Source organism: Boleophthalmus pectinirostris, unplaced genomic scaffold (genome assembly GCF_026225935.1).
Source record: "Boleophthalmus pectinirostris isolate CB_2022bp ecotype Guang Dong unplaced genomic scaffold, ASM2622593v1 HiC_scaffold_5, whole genome shotgun sequence".
In the NCBI taxonomy this organism is placed as follows: domain Eukaryota; kingdom Metazoa; phylum Chordata; class Actinopteri; order Gobiiformes; family Gobiidae; genus Boleophthalmus; species Boleophthalmus pectinirostris.
The window spans coordinates 5,704,761-5,720,359 of record NW_026571404.1 but is presented as its reverse complement, the minus strand read 5'-3'; the positions used below and the strand labels follow the sequence as shown (position 1 = coordinate 5,720,359).

The following is a 15,599-nucleotide window of genomic DNA, read 5'->3' as shown; positions in this document are numbered from 1 at the left end:
TCCAGCAGTCGGAACGAGCGGGTTTAATATTTATTTATTTAAGAATTTAGATCAAGATTTCCTCAAATGATTGTTCAAGTTTCCAAAAGGCAGTTTTCGTTTCATTCAAATTCACTAATAGTTAAAAAATTTTACAGCTGCCCATTTTTGGAAGGTAAAAAAAATTTGAAGTTTTGTTTTTCTTTTTTGGTCTGATTTTTGGTAATAATAAAGGAGCTACAGACTTTGTTGTACCGTATTTTTCGGACTATAAGTCACACTTTTTTTTTCATGGTTTGGGTGTTTCTGGTGCGACTTATATATTAAAATGTTCACACTGAAGCCGCGAGAGGCTCTAGGTTCCTGTGTCAGTATCTAGTACGACTATTACTCCTGTACCACTGTCACTTCGTTCTCTACTGCGCATGTCTCCTGTAGAAAAAGCCGCTGTCCTGCTGCAAATAGTGAAATATTCAGCCGAAAACGGTAATCGAGCAGCAGAAAGAAAGTTTGAAGTGAGCGAGAAACTTGTGAGGGACTGAAGGAAAGCGGAAATGAAAAACACAGCTTCACAGCAAACGGGAGGAGGCACCATGAAACTTTCCTGAAGTCACTGGATGAATCGACAAAGCCTGAACTTCAGTGACACCGAAACCGTCCTGTCGGGATTCAGAAAGACCGGAATAATTCTAACTGGAACTGATGCTGAGTCTGACGACAGCGACACAGAAGAGGAAGCGTCGCTCTGTTTACATCACGGATCTACAGTTTATCTCCCGAGGTCGCGCAGAAGTGACACCGAGGATGAAGAATTGAATGGATTTAGTGATTTGGAGTGAGATTGAGAGTTTGGTAAACTTGTGTTCTGTTGTTTATGCTATAATTATCTGAAGAACTGTTTACATATTCTATTGTTATTACTAGAACTTGCCTTTTGAGATGAAATGTCGGTTCCTGGTCTCTGATTTTACAAAATACATTTCCCCCAAAAAGTGCGACTTATATGTTTTTTTTCTTCTTCACTGTGCATTTTTTGGCTGGTGCGACTTATACTCCGGAAAATACGGTACTTCTGGACGGGAAACTTCAACAGCGATCGTTCGTTCAGCGATTCTGAGCGAGATTTCTAGAGTAAAGAGGAAACGGGAAGAGGTGTTTTTACTTTGGGAGCTGTGGAAAAAGGTTGAAAAACAGTCGCTGTATTTCTCTCTTTCCTTGGAAAATCCTCGATAAAACCTTTAAAGTAAAAAATTTTAGATATTACAGATCTAAGGAAAATGGCCATGACCAATTTGGGACATTTTTTGATCTATTTTTGCAGGGAAATTTATGTTTTTTGCCCCAAGTAACTTCATAAAATTATGTAAAACCTGATACGTGTAAAATTTAACCGAGTAAACCCTGTCCCCAATGTTCATTACAGTTTACTGGAAACAACTTCAGTCAAATACAGACGGTTCAGTATCTACAATCTTCTCAGGATTTATTGTTGTAAAATAAAATTTAAAAAAGAAAAACAGCTGTTACAAAAGGTAGATTTTTATTTCCAGCGACTAATCAAATAAAACGAGTAAAAACAGCAATGGAAGTACCCTGAGATGTCGGCAGCTAGTGTAAAACGCAAATTATTTTTTTAAAAGAAACGTTTAAAGAGGAGGTATTTTACTAGTTTGAGGGATTAACGGTGAAAATATAACATTTAGATCACCGTGTTGTCTTTTATCGTTTTGGAAATGCTTTATTTGTCAAAAAACTGCATATTTTGTTAGTTCTGGATTACGGAGAATTCACTTAAAGACGCAAAAACAATCTGTGTATCGTATGTGTTCATTTGTTTTTCAAAATAAAACCGAAAATAAGAAAACAAAACATTTAAAAAAAAGCTATTTTCTTCATTATTTGTCTCCAAAACCAAAATGAAAAACAGATGATAATTTGTTTTTTCAGTTTTTCGATTTTGGGATTCACCGGGACTGACACCAGGACCAGACACAGACTCAGACCGGGACCAGAGCGGGACCAGACCAGGACTGAGAGCGGGCTTGAGACCGGGACTAAGACTGGGACTGAGGACCAGGACTGAGAACGGGACCGGGACCAGGACTGAGACCAGAACTGAGACCGGGACCAGAGACCGGGAATGAGATCAGACCTAAGACCAGACCTGTGACCAGATTTGAGACCAGACCGGGACTGAGACCGGACCAGACCAGAGACCAGAGACCAGACCAGAGACCAGACCAGAGACCAGACCAGGACTGAGACCGGGACCAGACCAGAACTGAGTCCGGGACAGGACCGGAACTGAGACCGGAACTGAGACCGGAACTGAGACCGGAACTGAGACCGGAACTGAGACCGGGGACAGGACCGGGACAGAGACCGGGACAGAGACCGGGACAGAGACCGGGACAGAGAGACTGGTTTAGTCCTGTTTTAGTCCTGTTTTAGTCCCTGTTTAGTCCTGGTTTAGTCCCTGTTTTAGTCCCTGTTTTAGTCCCTGGTTAGTCCTGGTTTAGTCCTGGTTTAGTCCTGGTTTAGTCCCTGGTTTAGTCCCTGGTTTTAGTCCTGGTTTAGTCCCTGGTTTAGTCCTGTTTTAGTCCCTGGTTTAGTCCTGGTTTAGTTCCTGGTTTAGTCCCTGGTTTAGTCCTGGTTTAGTCTCCTGATTTAGTCCATAAGGGTCAAATTTGGATGAAACTGAAAATTATTATTAAATTATAATTTTTTCCATTATTCATTTAAACACAAAATCAAAAAACTGAAAAACTAATCTTAATCCGTTTTTCATTTTGATTTAGGAGACAAATAATGAACGTTTTTTCTTTCTTTTCCCTTTTCTTATTTTCATTTTTATTTTGAAAAACAAACCCACAAATCGACACACGGATTAAAAACAATACCCCCTCTTTAAAAACAACTCAACAACTAATATTCGCGAAACGATTTTTTTAAAAACCTCTCCTCAAAGTATCCCAACATTTTACCGGCTCACAGACACCGACAAACATCCCGCTCGCTTTAACTTTCACTTTAAAACCATAAATATAAGGCAACGTCCTTCACAAATGCATACGCTTGAAAAAAATATTGTTGGTTTTTTTTTTCTACGATAATTCTCTCTGTCCGTCTTCAAATAAACGACGCATTTCCCATAAAAAAAAAAAAACGCATTCAAAAGCAGCAAGTATTTAAGTGATTGGACTTTAACGCTATGTACGTCGCGAGGGGGTTCGGTTTCGGTCGTCCCCGCCCCCCGTTCGCGAGTCGCTCTATCGTGAAGTGGCTACCGTTGGTGCGATCTAGCTCGGCGATTTTGAAATACGTAGGTTTGTTTTTCCCGTCGAGTCGTACGGGAGCCCGGCCTGACATGCGCACAGTCTAATGCAGGTTCGGTCAGATTTTAAAGGGGTGTTGTGAGGGGGAAAGAAGGGAGTAAAGGGGTGCTGAGGGCGCCCCCTAGTGCCCCCCCCCCGCGACTGTCCCGGTGTAATTAATGCGGGTCGGGGTGCGGTGCGCCTCACAGTTTGGCTGCCATGAAGTTGATGTGAGGTTTCGCCAGAGGGAACAGCGGCAGGCTCCTCTTGAATTCAGTCATGTCTTGCACCACGATGGGCTGAAAAAACAGAAAAAGAAACAAACGTGAGACTTTTTAAACTGTTTAAGGTTAAAAATGCAGTGTAAATCTGTGTATCATTTGCTGAAAAATAAGAAAATGAAAAAAACGACATTTTTCTTTATTATTTGTCTCCAAAATCAAAATGAAAAAACAGATAACGATTTGTTTTTTTAAGTTTTCGATTTTGTGTTTAAATGAAAAATGGAAAAAACGTTTCAGTGACTTAAACTGTGATGCCGGACTGAACCAGGACTGAACCAGGACAACCAGGACTAGAACAGGACAAAAACAGGACAAAACAGGACAAAAACAGGAACTAAACAGGACTAGAAAACAGGACGAGGACACAGGACTAAACCAGGACTAAACAGGACTAAACAGGACTAAACAGGACTGAACAGGACCAGGACTGACTAAACAGGGACTAGACAACCAGGACTGAAAACCAGGACTAAGGACTAACAGGACTACAACTAAACAGACTAAACCAGACCAACTACAGGACTAGAACAGGACTGAACAGGACTAAACAGGACTGAACCAGGACTGAACCAGGACTGAACCAGGACTAAACAAACAGGACTAAAACAGGACTAACAGGACTAAAACAGGACTAGAACAGGACTGAACAGGACTGAACAAAACAGGACTACAGGACTAAACCAGGACTAAAACAGGACTAAACAGGACAAAAAACAGGACAAAAACAGGACTAACAACAGGACTAGAACAGGACTGAACAGGACTGAACAGGACTAAACAGGACTAAACAGGACCAGGACTAAACAGACAGACAGACTAAAACAGGACTAGAACAGGACTAGGAACAGGACAAAAACAGGACAAAAACAGGACTAAAACAGGACTAAAACAGGACTAAAACAGGACTAGAACAGGACTAGAACAGGACTAGAACAGGACTGAACAGGACTGAACCAGGACTGAACCAGGACTGAACCAGGACTGAACCAGGACTGAACCAGGACTAAAACAGGATTGAACCAGGACTAAAAACAGGACTAGAACAGGACTGAACCAGGACTAAAACGGTCTCAGTCCCGATCACTCGACAGTCTACGCAGGAGTACCTCCTGGTTCAGTCCTGGTTCAGTCCTGGTTCAGTCCTGGTTCAGTCCTGGTTCAGTCCTGGTTCAGTCCTGGTTCAGTCCTGTTCTAGTCCTGTTCTAGTCCTGTTCAGTCCAGTTTCAGTCCAGTTTCAGTCCAGTTTCAGTCCACCATCACAATTTAAGTCACGTAAACAGGAAACATCTGTTATCTGTTTTTTCATTTTTCATTTAAACACAAAATCGAAAACTGAAAAAAACAAATCATTATCTGTTTTTTCATTTTGGTTTTGAAGACAAAAAATAATGAAAACAGTTGGGTTTTTCCCCTTTTCTTATTGTTGGTTTTATATTGGAAAATGAATGAACGACTGATACACAAATTACTGTAAATTATTCTGACTTAAAAACATGAAAAACAGAACCAGTTTTTTCTATGGAGTAAAAAAAGATTTCAGAAATATTCATCTGCATATTTGTCTGTAGTTGAGCATAAAATAAATATTCGTAAACTCTCGAATGAGTCCAGTTGTACATAAAATATATTGTGTGTATTTTATCCATCATAATATGAATTGAAAAGTTACAACATCAAGAATTACAATCACGAAATTAAAATTTACGATTATGATTTCTTCAGTATGAATACGAATTCACAGACGCGACTCGACTGTCAAAAATGCGTCATCACTTCACGGGCTTTATTTATTGAGCAGAAGAAACATCGATTAAGATGCCGGACTTTTGCGACGCATATGGACTGAACCCAGGACTGAACCAGGACTGAACCAGGACTGAACCAGGACTGAACCCAGAAGGACTAAACCAGAACTGAATCAGGACTGACTGTCGGGACGGGCTTTATACAGGAAGTGGTCCACTCTGTACACTTTCACTAGAATCATTCGGATGATTTCAGATCTGGAATTTCCAATCTCTACTAAACAAAATGTAAACTTGAAAACTACCACTTCATGACATCACAAGGTGGAACAGAGTTTTTTGAGCTTTGGAGATGGAGACAGACTAATAATAAAGAGTTACTCAAACATGTGTGAATGAAACAAAACAACTCCAGGTCTGTTTTTGAGGTTTTTTAGGTAACATTTTAACATGGCTTAAATATGGAAGATAATTTCATCAGTCAAATCAATCAGATTTTGAATTTAAAATAAGCCTGAATTTCTCACTTTGAATTTTCTTAATTTAAAAAAGAAAATGTTTGCATTATTTTTATTCTGAATTTGAATTTGCTGAAATTTGAAGTGTACTTTTCCAATAGGTTTCAAAAAAATAAAAAATAAAAAAAAATAAAATAAATCACCTTCTGTCTTGGCATCTTGGATCTTTACTGTGAATTTTTTTCATGGCGAATTTTACACTCAGAATTTTGACTGTTGAATTTGAGGACTTGAAAATATTTGCGTTGAATATTTAAAAATGTGATTAAAAAAAAAAAGTTTAAAAAGCTGAGGCACTCAAAAAGTACAAAATGATTAAAGCCTTTAATACCACATGGCAGATAAAGTTTTGGCGTTGGCGTGATTTTAACTTTATCTCCCATGTGGTTAAATTAAAGCCTTTAATCATTTTGTACTTTTAAGTGCCTCAGCTTTTTCAACTTTGTATTTGAGACTGATCCCTACACTGAAGAGCACCGAAAGAACAAGTTTGAACAATCTCTGTACATCCAAGTAGAACTCCTGCCCCCTAAAGTTTTGTGATTTTTTTTTTATATTGAATTTTAAAATTTTTTTTAACTTTGAAAATGTACAGATAAAATTTCAGAAGAAAAATAATTCAAATATGTTTTTTCAGAGTTAAAAAAATTAAAAGTGAGAAATTCAGCTTTATTTTAAATTCAAAATCTGATGAAACAAATTATCTTCCTTATTTAAATCTCACAAGAGTAAATTTTATGTAATATAGACCCTTTAAAAATAATGATCACTTCTCCATTTGCGATGCTCTGGTTTAAATCCTGGATCATGCAAGGTTTTTCTGTGTGAAGTTTGCATGTTAAAGAGTAAATTCTGTAAATATAACACCTTTAACATCAGAGTGCTTCAGATCTACTCTTAGTTTTGTTGTTTATTTTCTTGTTGAGTTTGTGTGGAGTGTTTTACCTGAGGCAGAGAGGGGGCAGGAGACAGGTTGACATCGTTTTGTGAGGGGAATTCGCCCACGATGGGACCTGGGAATGAAAAAGAACGAGCGTTAAACCATTATTTAAAGTATAACGAGCCCTACGGAGTATTGCGTTGGCGTTACTGACATGTGTCCATCTCTCTGGACAGGACGTGCACTGAAACCTTGTGTCTCCTCGGAGCCTCCACTCTCAGTCTTTCCTGTAGAGACAAACACAAAACTCAGATTAAACAAAAATAAGGACAATGCTTCACAATAATTCTCTTTCGCCTTTTTGAAAATTAATCTGCAAATCACTTTTTGTGTTAGAGCTGCAAAAAACAATAATTAGTCGCCAACTAGTCCGCCGATATTTTTGATTAGACTATTCAAACAATCATCTGCCACGTTTACATGAGAGCTTTAATTCAGAATAAATATAATTTAATCATGAATAAAAACTGATTTCGCTTTAAAAATGTGTAAACACTTAATTAAATGAAAATGATTATTTGGAATTAATTTTGAAGTAAGTGGGTGGTTTATTTTGATTTTAAAGACGAATTAATTTATTTCTCGAACATGTAAATGGTTAGTCTGAATCATCAGCCGGTTTCACTCACAGATTCGGTAGGTGGGTACTTTTTTATTTAACCAATCGCTGCTATTTGGTCATGATGTATGTAATGCGCCACTAACGGAGCTAATTGGTATATTAAGCTTTTCCAAAATCCTGTAGGAAGAAGGACAATAACGTCTTTCCCCTTGATAAAATTCACCAAACATTCTCTTTGTTCCGGCTTTAAATCCTCGATCTCAGGAATCGTTGCCAACACAGAATGTCTGACTCTTCGCCGATTGGCTGGTGCTCAAACTCACACTTCCGGGATTTTTGTGAACCGTCTGGTGTACCATATTTTCCGGGCTGTTAGACGCGCTCTTAAGCCTCTAACCCCATCAAAAACAACTGCGCGCCCCACAATCCAGAGCGCCCTGTACAGGAATCCACTCGGGTGTCCCAGCACGACTTCAGTAAACTACAAAGCCGCAACACCCGCAGAACACACAAACACACACGGAGCAGACAGCGACCGCACAGAGAAACACACCCACAGACACACTCATCACTCCACGCCGACGAGGAACGGAACGGACCGAAAAAACGAGTCCAATGTGCCGCTTCTAGACACGACTGAACAACTGAGTCACTGCGAACACGCCGACAGATCCGTGTCCCAGACAGCACCCTCCCTACACGCCACAACTGAACAAAGCCCAGAGTCACCGTGAACGAACAAACAAACAAAACCACTCACCCATCACACTGTTGGGTTTCCTTTAAAGTCCAGTGCGGTTTATTTGTGAAAAAAGTTTGAAAATAGACCATTCAGAGCACCTAATAGCCCGGAAAATACGGTATTCCGATTCCTGACCTAGTCCCTGGAGAGAAATGAAATTGACCGGAAGCACTAGGTGGCGCAAGTCTGGCTAGTAAACGTTTATTCTTCTTAAAAATAATCACGGTCGTTCAGCGCATGCTCGTTATGTCGCCCTTCTGACGCGATCCGAACGATTCGGCTCCACCAGTCCTGACTTCGGACTTTCATCCACGTCTCTTTGGATTTGTGAGCGGGATGTGGGAGTGGGCTGAGGTAGAGCAGCCGTTGACTCAGTTTGTCTCCGACACTCTTCCCTTCTCCTCCTCAGCCGACAGACGTAAAGCGTGATGAGAGAATTCTCCAGTTACTGCTTAATTATCGGAACGACCGCGAAAAAAGTTTGGATCGTGTTTGTGTCCGTGGCGTAACGACAAACCGAGATGACAGAAAAGCCGGTAGCAGCTGAAGTGTGTGTTTTCTTCCGACAGTCGACATAAATACATTTGCGTCTCTGTCCAATCATAACCTTTTCCGACTCCCTGACGTTGAGTTGAAAATAAATAATAAATAAAGGCGAAATTAACGTGTTTTTCATATAAACCTCAATTGGAATTATTAGGTCCATGTAAACTCAAAGCAGAATATTTTAATTCCAAACAATTTAATTCGGAATTAAAAAACATCATGTAAACGTGGCCATTGTGACTTGAATATCTTTTTAACCAAATAAAAGTTGAAATATGGTGACAGAAAGCTTCTAGTTTTGAAGAAAATTTACAAATATTGATAAAAACCAGAAACTGTTTATTCGTTTTTGACATCTTGATTTAATAGTTCATCCGTCTTTTATAAAACATCTTTTGGCAGGGATCTTCCAGTCCAGTGATGTCCTTTATTTTGACAATATTGTTTATTTTAGCTGCCCCACATCTGTATTAAATAAAACTGTCCTATCCAATATTGTGATAATTGTACAGATAATAATTAATATTTTCTGATTATGAGTTGCAGCTTTATTTGTAATTGCTATATTTAAATTATAAGGTGAATTAGGGTCAGTATTCAGACATTTACAAGTCCAAAAACATAAAAAAATACACTCCCATCTCCTCTGCGGTGTCCTTGTATTATAAATGTATGAGTTTCATTTTGTCTGGGGCTGTTTCTTTCCTGCGTGTCTCTCATGTGTGAGGGTTTTTGGGGGCTGTATTTGTTGTGGCGCAGACTGGAGGCCGTTATAAAACTGAGCTGTGCTACTGTCTGTGTCAGGAAGATGGGAATAGAAAGAGCAGAGGCAGCAGTAAACGTAGAGACAGACAGACATGGGGAAGGAGAGAGAAGAGATTTCAAAAGAGAAGGACAAAGGAGAGAGGAAAAAAGGAGAGAGATGAGAGACACTTTTGTCCTGAGGGTTGTTGCTCTCCTCAAACTGCCCTGATATTAGATCTGAAGGCTCTACCTGATGCGCAGCACTGTGACTTTTGCTTGAGCTTTTGTATCATTATTGTATTTTACTACTTAATGTGCTTAAAAAGTATAATTGTGTATGATTGAGTGATTTTAAACTGACTGATTTGAAAAGATGAAAAAAAGAAAAAGAGAGAGGAAACTATCTTATAGTTCTAAAAAAAGTGTAGCATTCCATTAAATTTTCTTAATCGATCGTCGGGGGAATTAACGATTGAATTTCAATTAATCATTAACGCTTTTATCTGCACTACTAATCTGCATAAATAAATTCAACTTTTCGACTTATAAACCGTAACGACTCTAGAGCCACATCAGCCCGTTTGACATTATAATGTGTTTAATGCAGCTTTGCACAACTCTCACAGAAACAAAACTTAAAAGCACATGGCTCATTTGCATAAACTAAGCGAAGAAAAAAACAGCTCTTGTGTCGCTGATGTGGTTCACCTTCTGTCGGATTAAAGGACACGACTCAGGTGAATACAGGTTAGTGTGACCATATTTGCGTTTGTCAAAACCAGGACACCGTACGGGGGGAGGGAGGTGGGGACTCGACATCGACATTGAGCGACTCTCACCAGTGTTTTTCGGTGTCCTGGTGAACTTTGAGGTCCCTGACACCTTCACTGGACACTGAAACATATGTGTCTGCTTTGTACACTGTGCACATGGACTCACACTTGTCTCGATTGGTAAAGAAAGCGTGGAATTTCTTGTACAAGTCATCGTTAAATGTGCATTTGTGCTTTGGCATGTTGCAGACTGACCGACTGTTTGTGTCTGCTCGCTGCTTTTGAGTGCAGAGAGCTACGAGAGACGCTCAATTTAATGACCCAATGAACAGTAATGAAAATCCGGATTGCATCACTTAATTTAAAAAATTCCGGACGGCCAGGACAGGATGTGAAAAATGGACATGTCCGTGGAAAAAACAACATTTGGTCACCCTACACACACGCACAGCAACCTACATTCGGTTAGTCGACTAAAAATGAACGTAATGAACGAAATTCTTAATGATCAATTATCGATTAATTGACTAATCATGTCCATCCCTAGTTGTAATAACAAATCCATACAAGTTACAGAAAATAAAAGAGGTATTAATATTCCTAATATCTTGTACGCCCATGTATCCCAGTGGCACTGACTGAACTTACTCTGTAGAAGTTCATAATGTTCTCTTTCGTCAGTGTCTTCAAATACGCCACTTCAATGTTATCTGTAAGAAAACAAATACAACAGGTTAAAAATGACAATATTTAAAACGGTCTGCTCACTGTCCTCTCCAAACGAGCTGTGAGGCGCTGTAATACATCCAGAACGCTGCAGCTCAGGTCCTGACTCGAACTATGAAGTACGAGCACATAAGTCCTGTGCTCAGGTCTCTGGCTCCTGTGGCTCAGAGACTTTAAAGTGGCTCTACTTGGACTTTGGTGCCATGGAGAGACTTGTACATCTGTGACATGTTAGTGCCATATGAACCATCTCACACTCTGAAGAGCACAGGGACCGGCCTCCTTCTGGTGCCCAGAATCACGACTAAACACGAGGAGTCAGAGTTTCAGATTCACGCAGCCAAATCCTAAAACAGTCTGAACATGTGAGACAGACTCGACTTTGACTCTGTTTAAATCCAGGCTCAAAACGGTTCTGTTTAGCTGCGTATGACTGAAAGGTTTTCATTCTGCTCGCTTCTCTCTCATTTTTATGATGATTATTCAAGTTTTGGTTAGTTTTATTGTGATTTTGATATACACTTCCCATCAAAAGTTTTAGAACACCCTAATTTTTCCAGTTATTTATTGAAATTCAAGTCGTGTAAGTCCAATGAAGAGCGTGAAATGGTACAAAGGTAAAAACTGAACACACAGAGGTTTAAAAAAAAAAAAAAAAGATAAAAGATACAAAACACAAGTCCAAGCTCTGCCAAAACTACCTCAGGAAAAAACGAACAAAGCTTGAAAACATGGAGTGTCCAGCAGCACAGTGTCCAGACTTAAACCCCATCGAGCTGGTTGGAAAACAAATGAGTGAGTTTGTTCAGCTGTTCTATCTGCCAAAGGTGGACACTTTCATCAATCAAAAGTTTAGAATACGTTTTGGTCAACAGTAAACCGTAAAAAACTGTTAAAAGTGTGGTCTTCTAAAACTTATTTGGATTGTCTTGCCTTGCCTAAATTGTGACTCTAACTACAGAAACTTCAGACTCCTGTTCGCTCTCACCTCTGTCAAAGTTGTACTGCTGTGAGATGATCTCGCCCCAGTACTTGGCGCACTCTGCCGACAGCTTCTTGGGCTTGTCCAGTCTGCGGATTGCCAAGGCCTGGATGTGCTTCTGAAAGGCCTCCTCGCTCATCTCCTCCACAGCCTTCTCCATGGTGACCAGGAAGGCCTCCACGCGGCTCTCCAGGTAGTGAGGCGCCTTCTCGGACTGGATGATGAACCTCAGGCCCTGAACGCCGTTGGCTCGTCTGGGACCGCTGAACACGATGTAACCTGGAGGAACAACGGAGAAGTGTCTATAAGTGCATATGGCAGAAAAAAAAACATGAAAAACCTAATTATTACTTGGCTTGGTGGGGCAGTTCCTGTGGTAAATATTCATCATACATCCGTGAAAGTTTGTGGGAAAAAAAGTTGGTCTATCAGTACAACTCTGTGACACCTTTCATGCAAATATCATTGTTTCGTGCAAGTTTAAACCAGGAGTGTAAACTTATTTTATCTTTCAAGTAAAGAACATACCTATTTTTTTGGTCTTCAGTAGGGATGGGCATGATTAGTCGATTAATCGATAATTGATCATTAAGAATTTCATCGATTACGTAAATTTTAATCGACAAACCGAATGCAGGTTGCTGCGCGTAGCCTGACCAAACAGGTGTGTACATGTGTCTCTGCATCAGAAGGAGCGAACAAACACAAACAGTCAGTCCGCCTGCAACGTAACGAAGTGCAAATGTGTATTTAACGATGATTTGTACAAGAAATTCCACACTTTCCTGTTCTGGTCGGGACAAGTGTGAGTCCATGTGCACAGTGTACAAAAGCTTTGCCAGGTGAGAGTCGCGCAATGTCGATGACGAGTCTCCACCTCCCTCCCCCCGTACGGTGTCCTGGTTTTAACAAACGCAAATATGGTCACACTAACCTGTATTCACCTGAGTCATGTCTTTTAATCCAACAGAAATTGAACCACATCAGCGACACAAGAGCTGTATTTTTATCTTCGCTGAGTTTATGCAAATTAGCGATGCGGTTTTAAGTTTTGTTTCTGTGAGAGTTGAACAAAACTGAATTAAACACATTATAATAAACAGGCTGATGTGGCTCTAGAGTCGTTACGGTTTATATGTCGTAAAGTTGAATTTATTTATGCAGATTAGTAGTGCAGATAGTAATAATAATGATGATCATTTTAATATAAAAACGTTAATGATTAATCGATAATTGATCTTTAATTCTCTCGACGATCGATTAAGAAAATTTCATCGAATGCCCATCCCTAGTCTTCAGTCAAATAGGAATTGAGCACGGGCGTGAAGTGATTCCTTCGAGCTCAGGGTGCAGTTCACTTTCTATTGAAAAACTGTCACCCTTTTGTGTATAACTGCTGTTACAATTTGGTCTTAAAATGTTCGTATAAACCCCGTCTACATGGTCCTGCGGGTTTTATTTACATATTTTGTCCAAGCCCAAAAGTTAAAATTGATAACAAACCAATCTGCACCCGCACCCTTCCAAACCAGCAGCTTGCTCCTGATTGGCTCTTTGGTTTCATGCTCGGATTTCCAAATATGGTCCCTGGCTGCAAATTAGCCGCCACTGAGCTTCATTTATTCACAGTCTTAGGCCGCTTCTCTTAAACAGTCTACGTCTGTATCTCAGTGCAATGCTTGTTATTGAGGTTATGACGCCACTTAAATAGGATACTGCCTAACGCTTATGATAATTCTGTTCAATTCTTCAGTTAAAGGGTCACTAAATGATTATCTGTGTCTAAAATAGAAACGTATGGCTGGGATATTTTTGGTAGTTTAACTCTTTCCCCCCTGGACGCCTACTAGGAACAACCCATACATATGTTACTAGGGCTACACCCATAGAGCATAATTGCATAAAAGAAAACAGACTTCCACGAGTGATTTCAGGGCAATTTTGGTTCATAATCGAGTATAAAGCCCGGATAGTTTGTTTGGACATCGCAGGACTCCATACAGACGCATCAGCGGCATTCTCATCTTCGTAAGATTCACTCTCTGCAAGTTCGTCGCTATCGCTGTTTTCCACTTTATAATCACCCTCATCATCACTTTGAAATCTATAAAAGTCACTTTCTCTAAACTTATCCATAAAATACGTCCGCTCCTCATTATTTCTAAAACTGTGCCCCGCAGCGCCGCGATCTTTCCATTGCATGTGTTTCGTGTTGTGTTTTTTCCGGAAGCTACCATCGTCACTACTTCGATTAATTTTGGAAAAAAATCGGCGAAAACATATCCTTGAATCCTATTGGTCAGTCTAGTGTGGGTTGTAGTGGTCCCCACCTATCGCAGTCTTTGTTTAAATGTGAAAAACCGAGCCGATTCTAAAGGTCGTCAAATCACGTCTTTAGTGATACAGCGGAGGTGTCAAAAGTCGTCATTAAGGAAACAGGGGGGTCGTCAAATGTCGTCTTCATGGGGGAAAGAGTTAATGCATATTTGTTAAAAACTGGACTTTCGGGTCAAAGCCGTGTCTGTAACGGCCTCTTTAAGATCAACTATGGCCACAACATTTGTATTTTCGAGTTGGACTAATGGTGCCAATGAGTCAGACGCAGGTTATTATGTGACAAGCGCAGCCACTGGCGTCTGCGCTTTGCCTGTAGAAAAAAGAAACGCCGTGATCCGAGCACGAACGTCCGCTCTGTTTCAAAGTCCAGAGCGCACCGGTCCGCGCCGTGTTGGATTGTTGCGGCTGTCGGTCGGCTGTCAATCATCGCTCCAGAGCCCGCCCCACGCCCGCTCGCTGGAGGATTGTTCAGATTTTGCTTAGAGATGAAATAAAGCTGTTTAATGACTTTTTAAGAACTATTGATTCATTGCTTTCACACTGGGGGTAGTCCACATGTATCTCTAATAGTGGAATGTTTAGGAGTTGCCATGGTGACACAATGTACACATTATCATACACTGTCAAAAAAAGTTTTAAGATTAAAGATTTTTTTTTTTCATTTTCATTTGATTCACATTATTGTTTCATTAATATTTTTTACGATTAATTTTTATTTTATGTATTTATTTATTGATTGATTTTAATTTTTTATGTTCCCTTGCATTGATATTAATTTAAATATGAAAAAAAAATTGCATATATATACTTAGACTTATGTGGAGGGAAAAAAAGCACTGACTAAACTGCAAATAAAAAAAAAAAAAAAAAAAAAGATTGAATGTTGTTGACATCAGCTGCATACCAAGTAACGATGTAAATAATACTTGAAGCGGCAGCAGTTTTAATACAGATTCAGCGTGGTGTTTTTCCTTGTAGTTACCGAGCTGCTCTTTGGTTCTGAGCGTGTTGAAGCAGGGCTCAGAGATGATCTGACAGAAGAGCTCCAGCAGCATGTTCTCGTGTGTGTTCTGCATGTCCGTCTGATAGTAGATCTCGATGCCGCAGTTATTATGCACCTCGTTCCTCTGCTGATACACGTACCACCCACCTGCACAAAAACAAAAACACAACAACAACACACACGGAGGCTTATCGTTTATCCAAATACCACAGCAGAACAGTGAACTGATCATAATCATTTTAGCTCTGTCCTTTTCTTAACACTGAGGATCTGGATACAAAACGTGTAACGAAATAAATTACCTAGTCCAGAGAGCATAAATGTGCTTTATCATTAGCAGTGTTGTGAAGGTGACTTTTAAAATGTATTCCTCTACAGATTATAGATTACATACACCAAGAATG

The 15,599-nt window shown here is 39.9% G+C and overlaps 1 protein-coding gene across 3 annotated transcripts in view; it reads right to left on the bottom strand.

The window, feature by feature from the left end:
- Positions 1 to 2,645: 2,645 nt before the first annotated feature.
- The window catches only part of ide (insulin-degrading enzyme), a 77,672-nt gene continuing 64,718 nt past the window's right edge, over positions 2,646 to 15,599 (bottom strand). For all 3 annotated transcript variants that reach the window (XM_055162837.1, XM_020925790.2, XM_055162836.1), the window contains exons 20-25: positions 15,175 to 15,342; positions 11,862 to 12,134; positions 10,796 to 10,857; positions 6,935 to 7,007; positions 6,786 to 6,853; positions 2,646 to 3,592 (exon numbers count right to left, since the gene is read on the bottom strand). In XM_055162837.1, the coding sequence (XP_055018812.1) occupies positions 3,497 to 3,592; positions 6,786 to 6,853; positions 6,935 to 7,007; positions 10,796 to 10,857; positions 11,862 to 12,134; positions 15,175 to 15,342 (740 nt within the window). In that variant the 3' untranslated portion in view covers positions 2,646 to 3,496. The remainder of the gene's footprint in view (positions 3,593 to 6,785; positions 6,854 to 6,934; positions 7,008 to 10,795; positions 10,858 to 11,861; positions 12,135 to 15,174; positions 15,343 to 15,599) is intronic.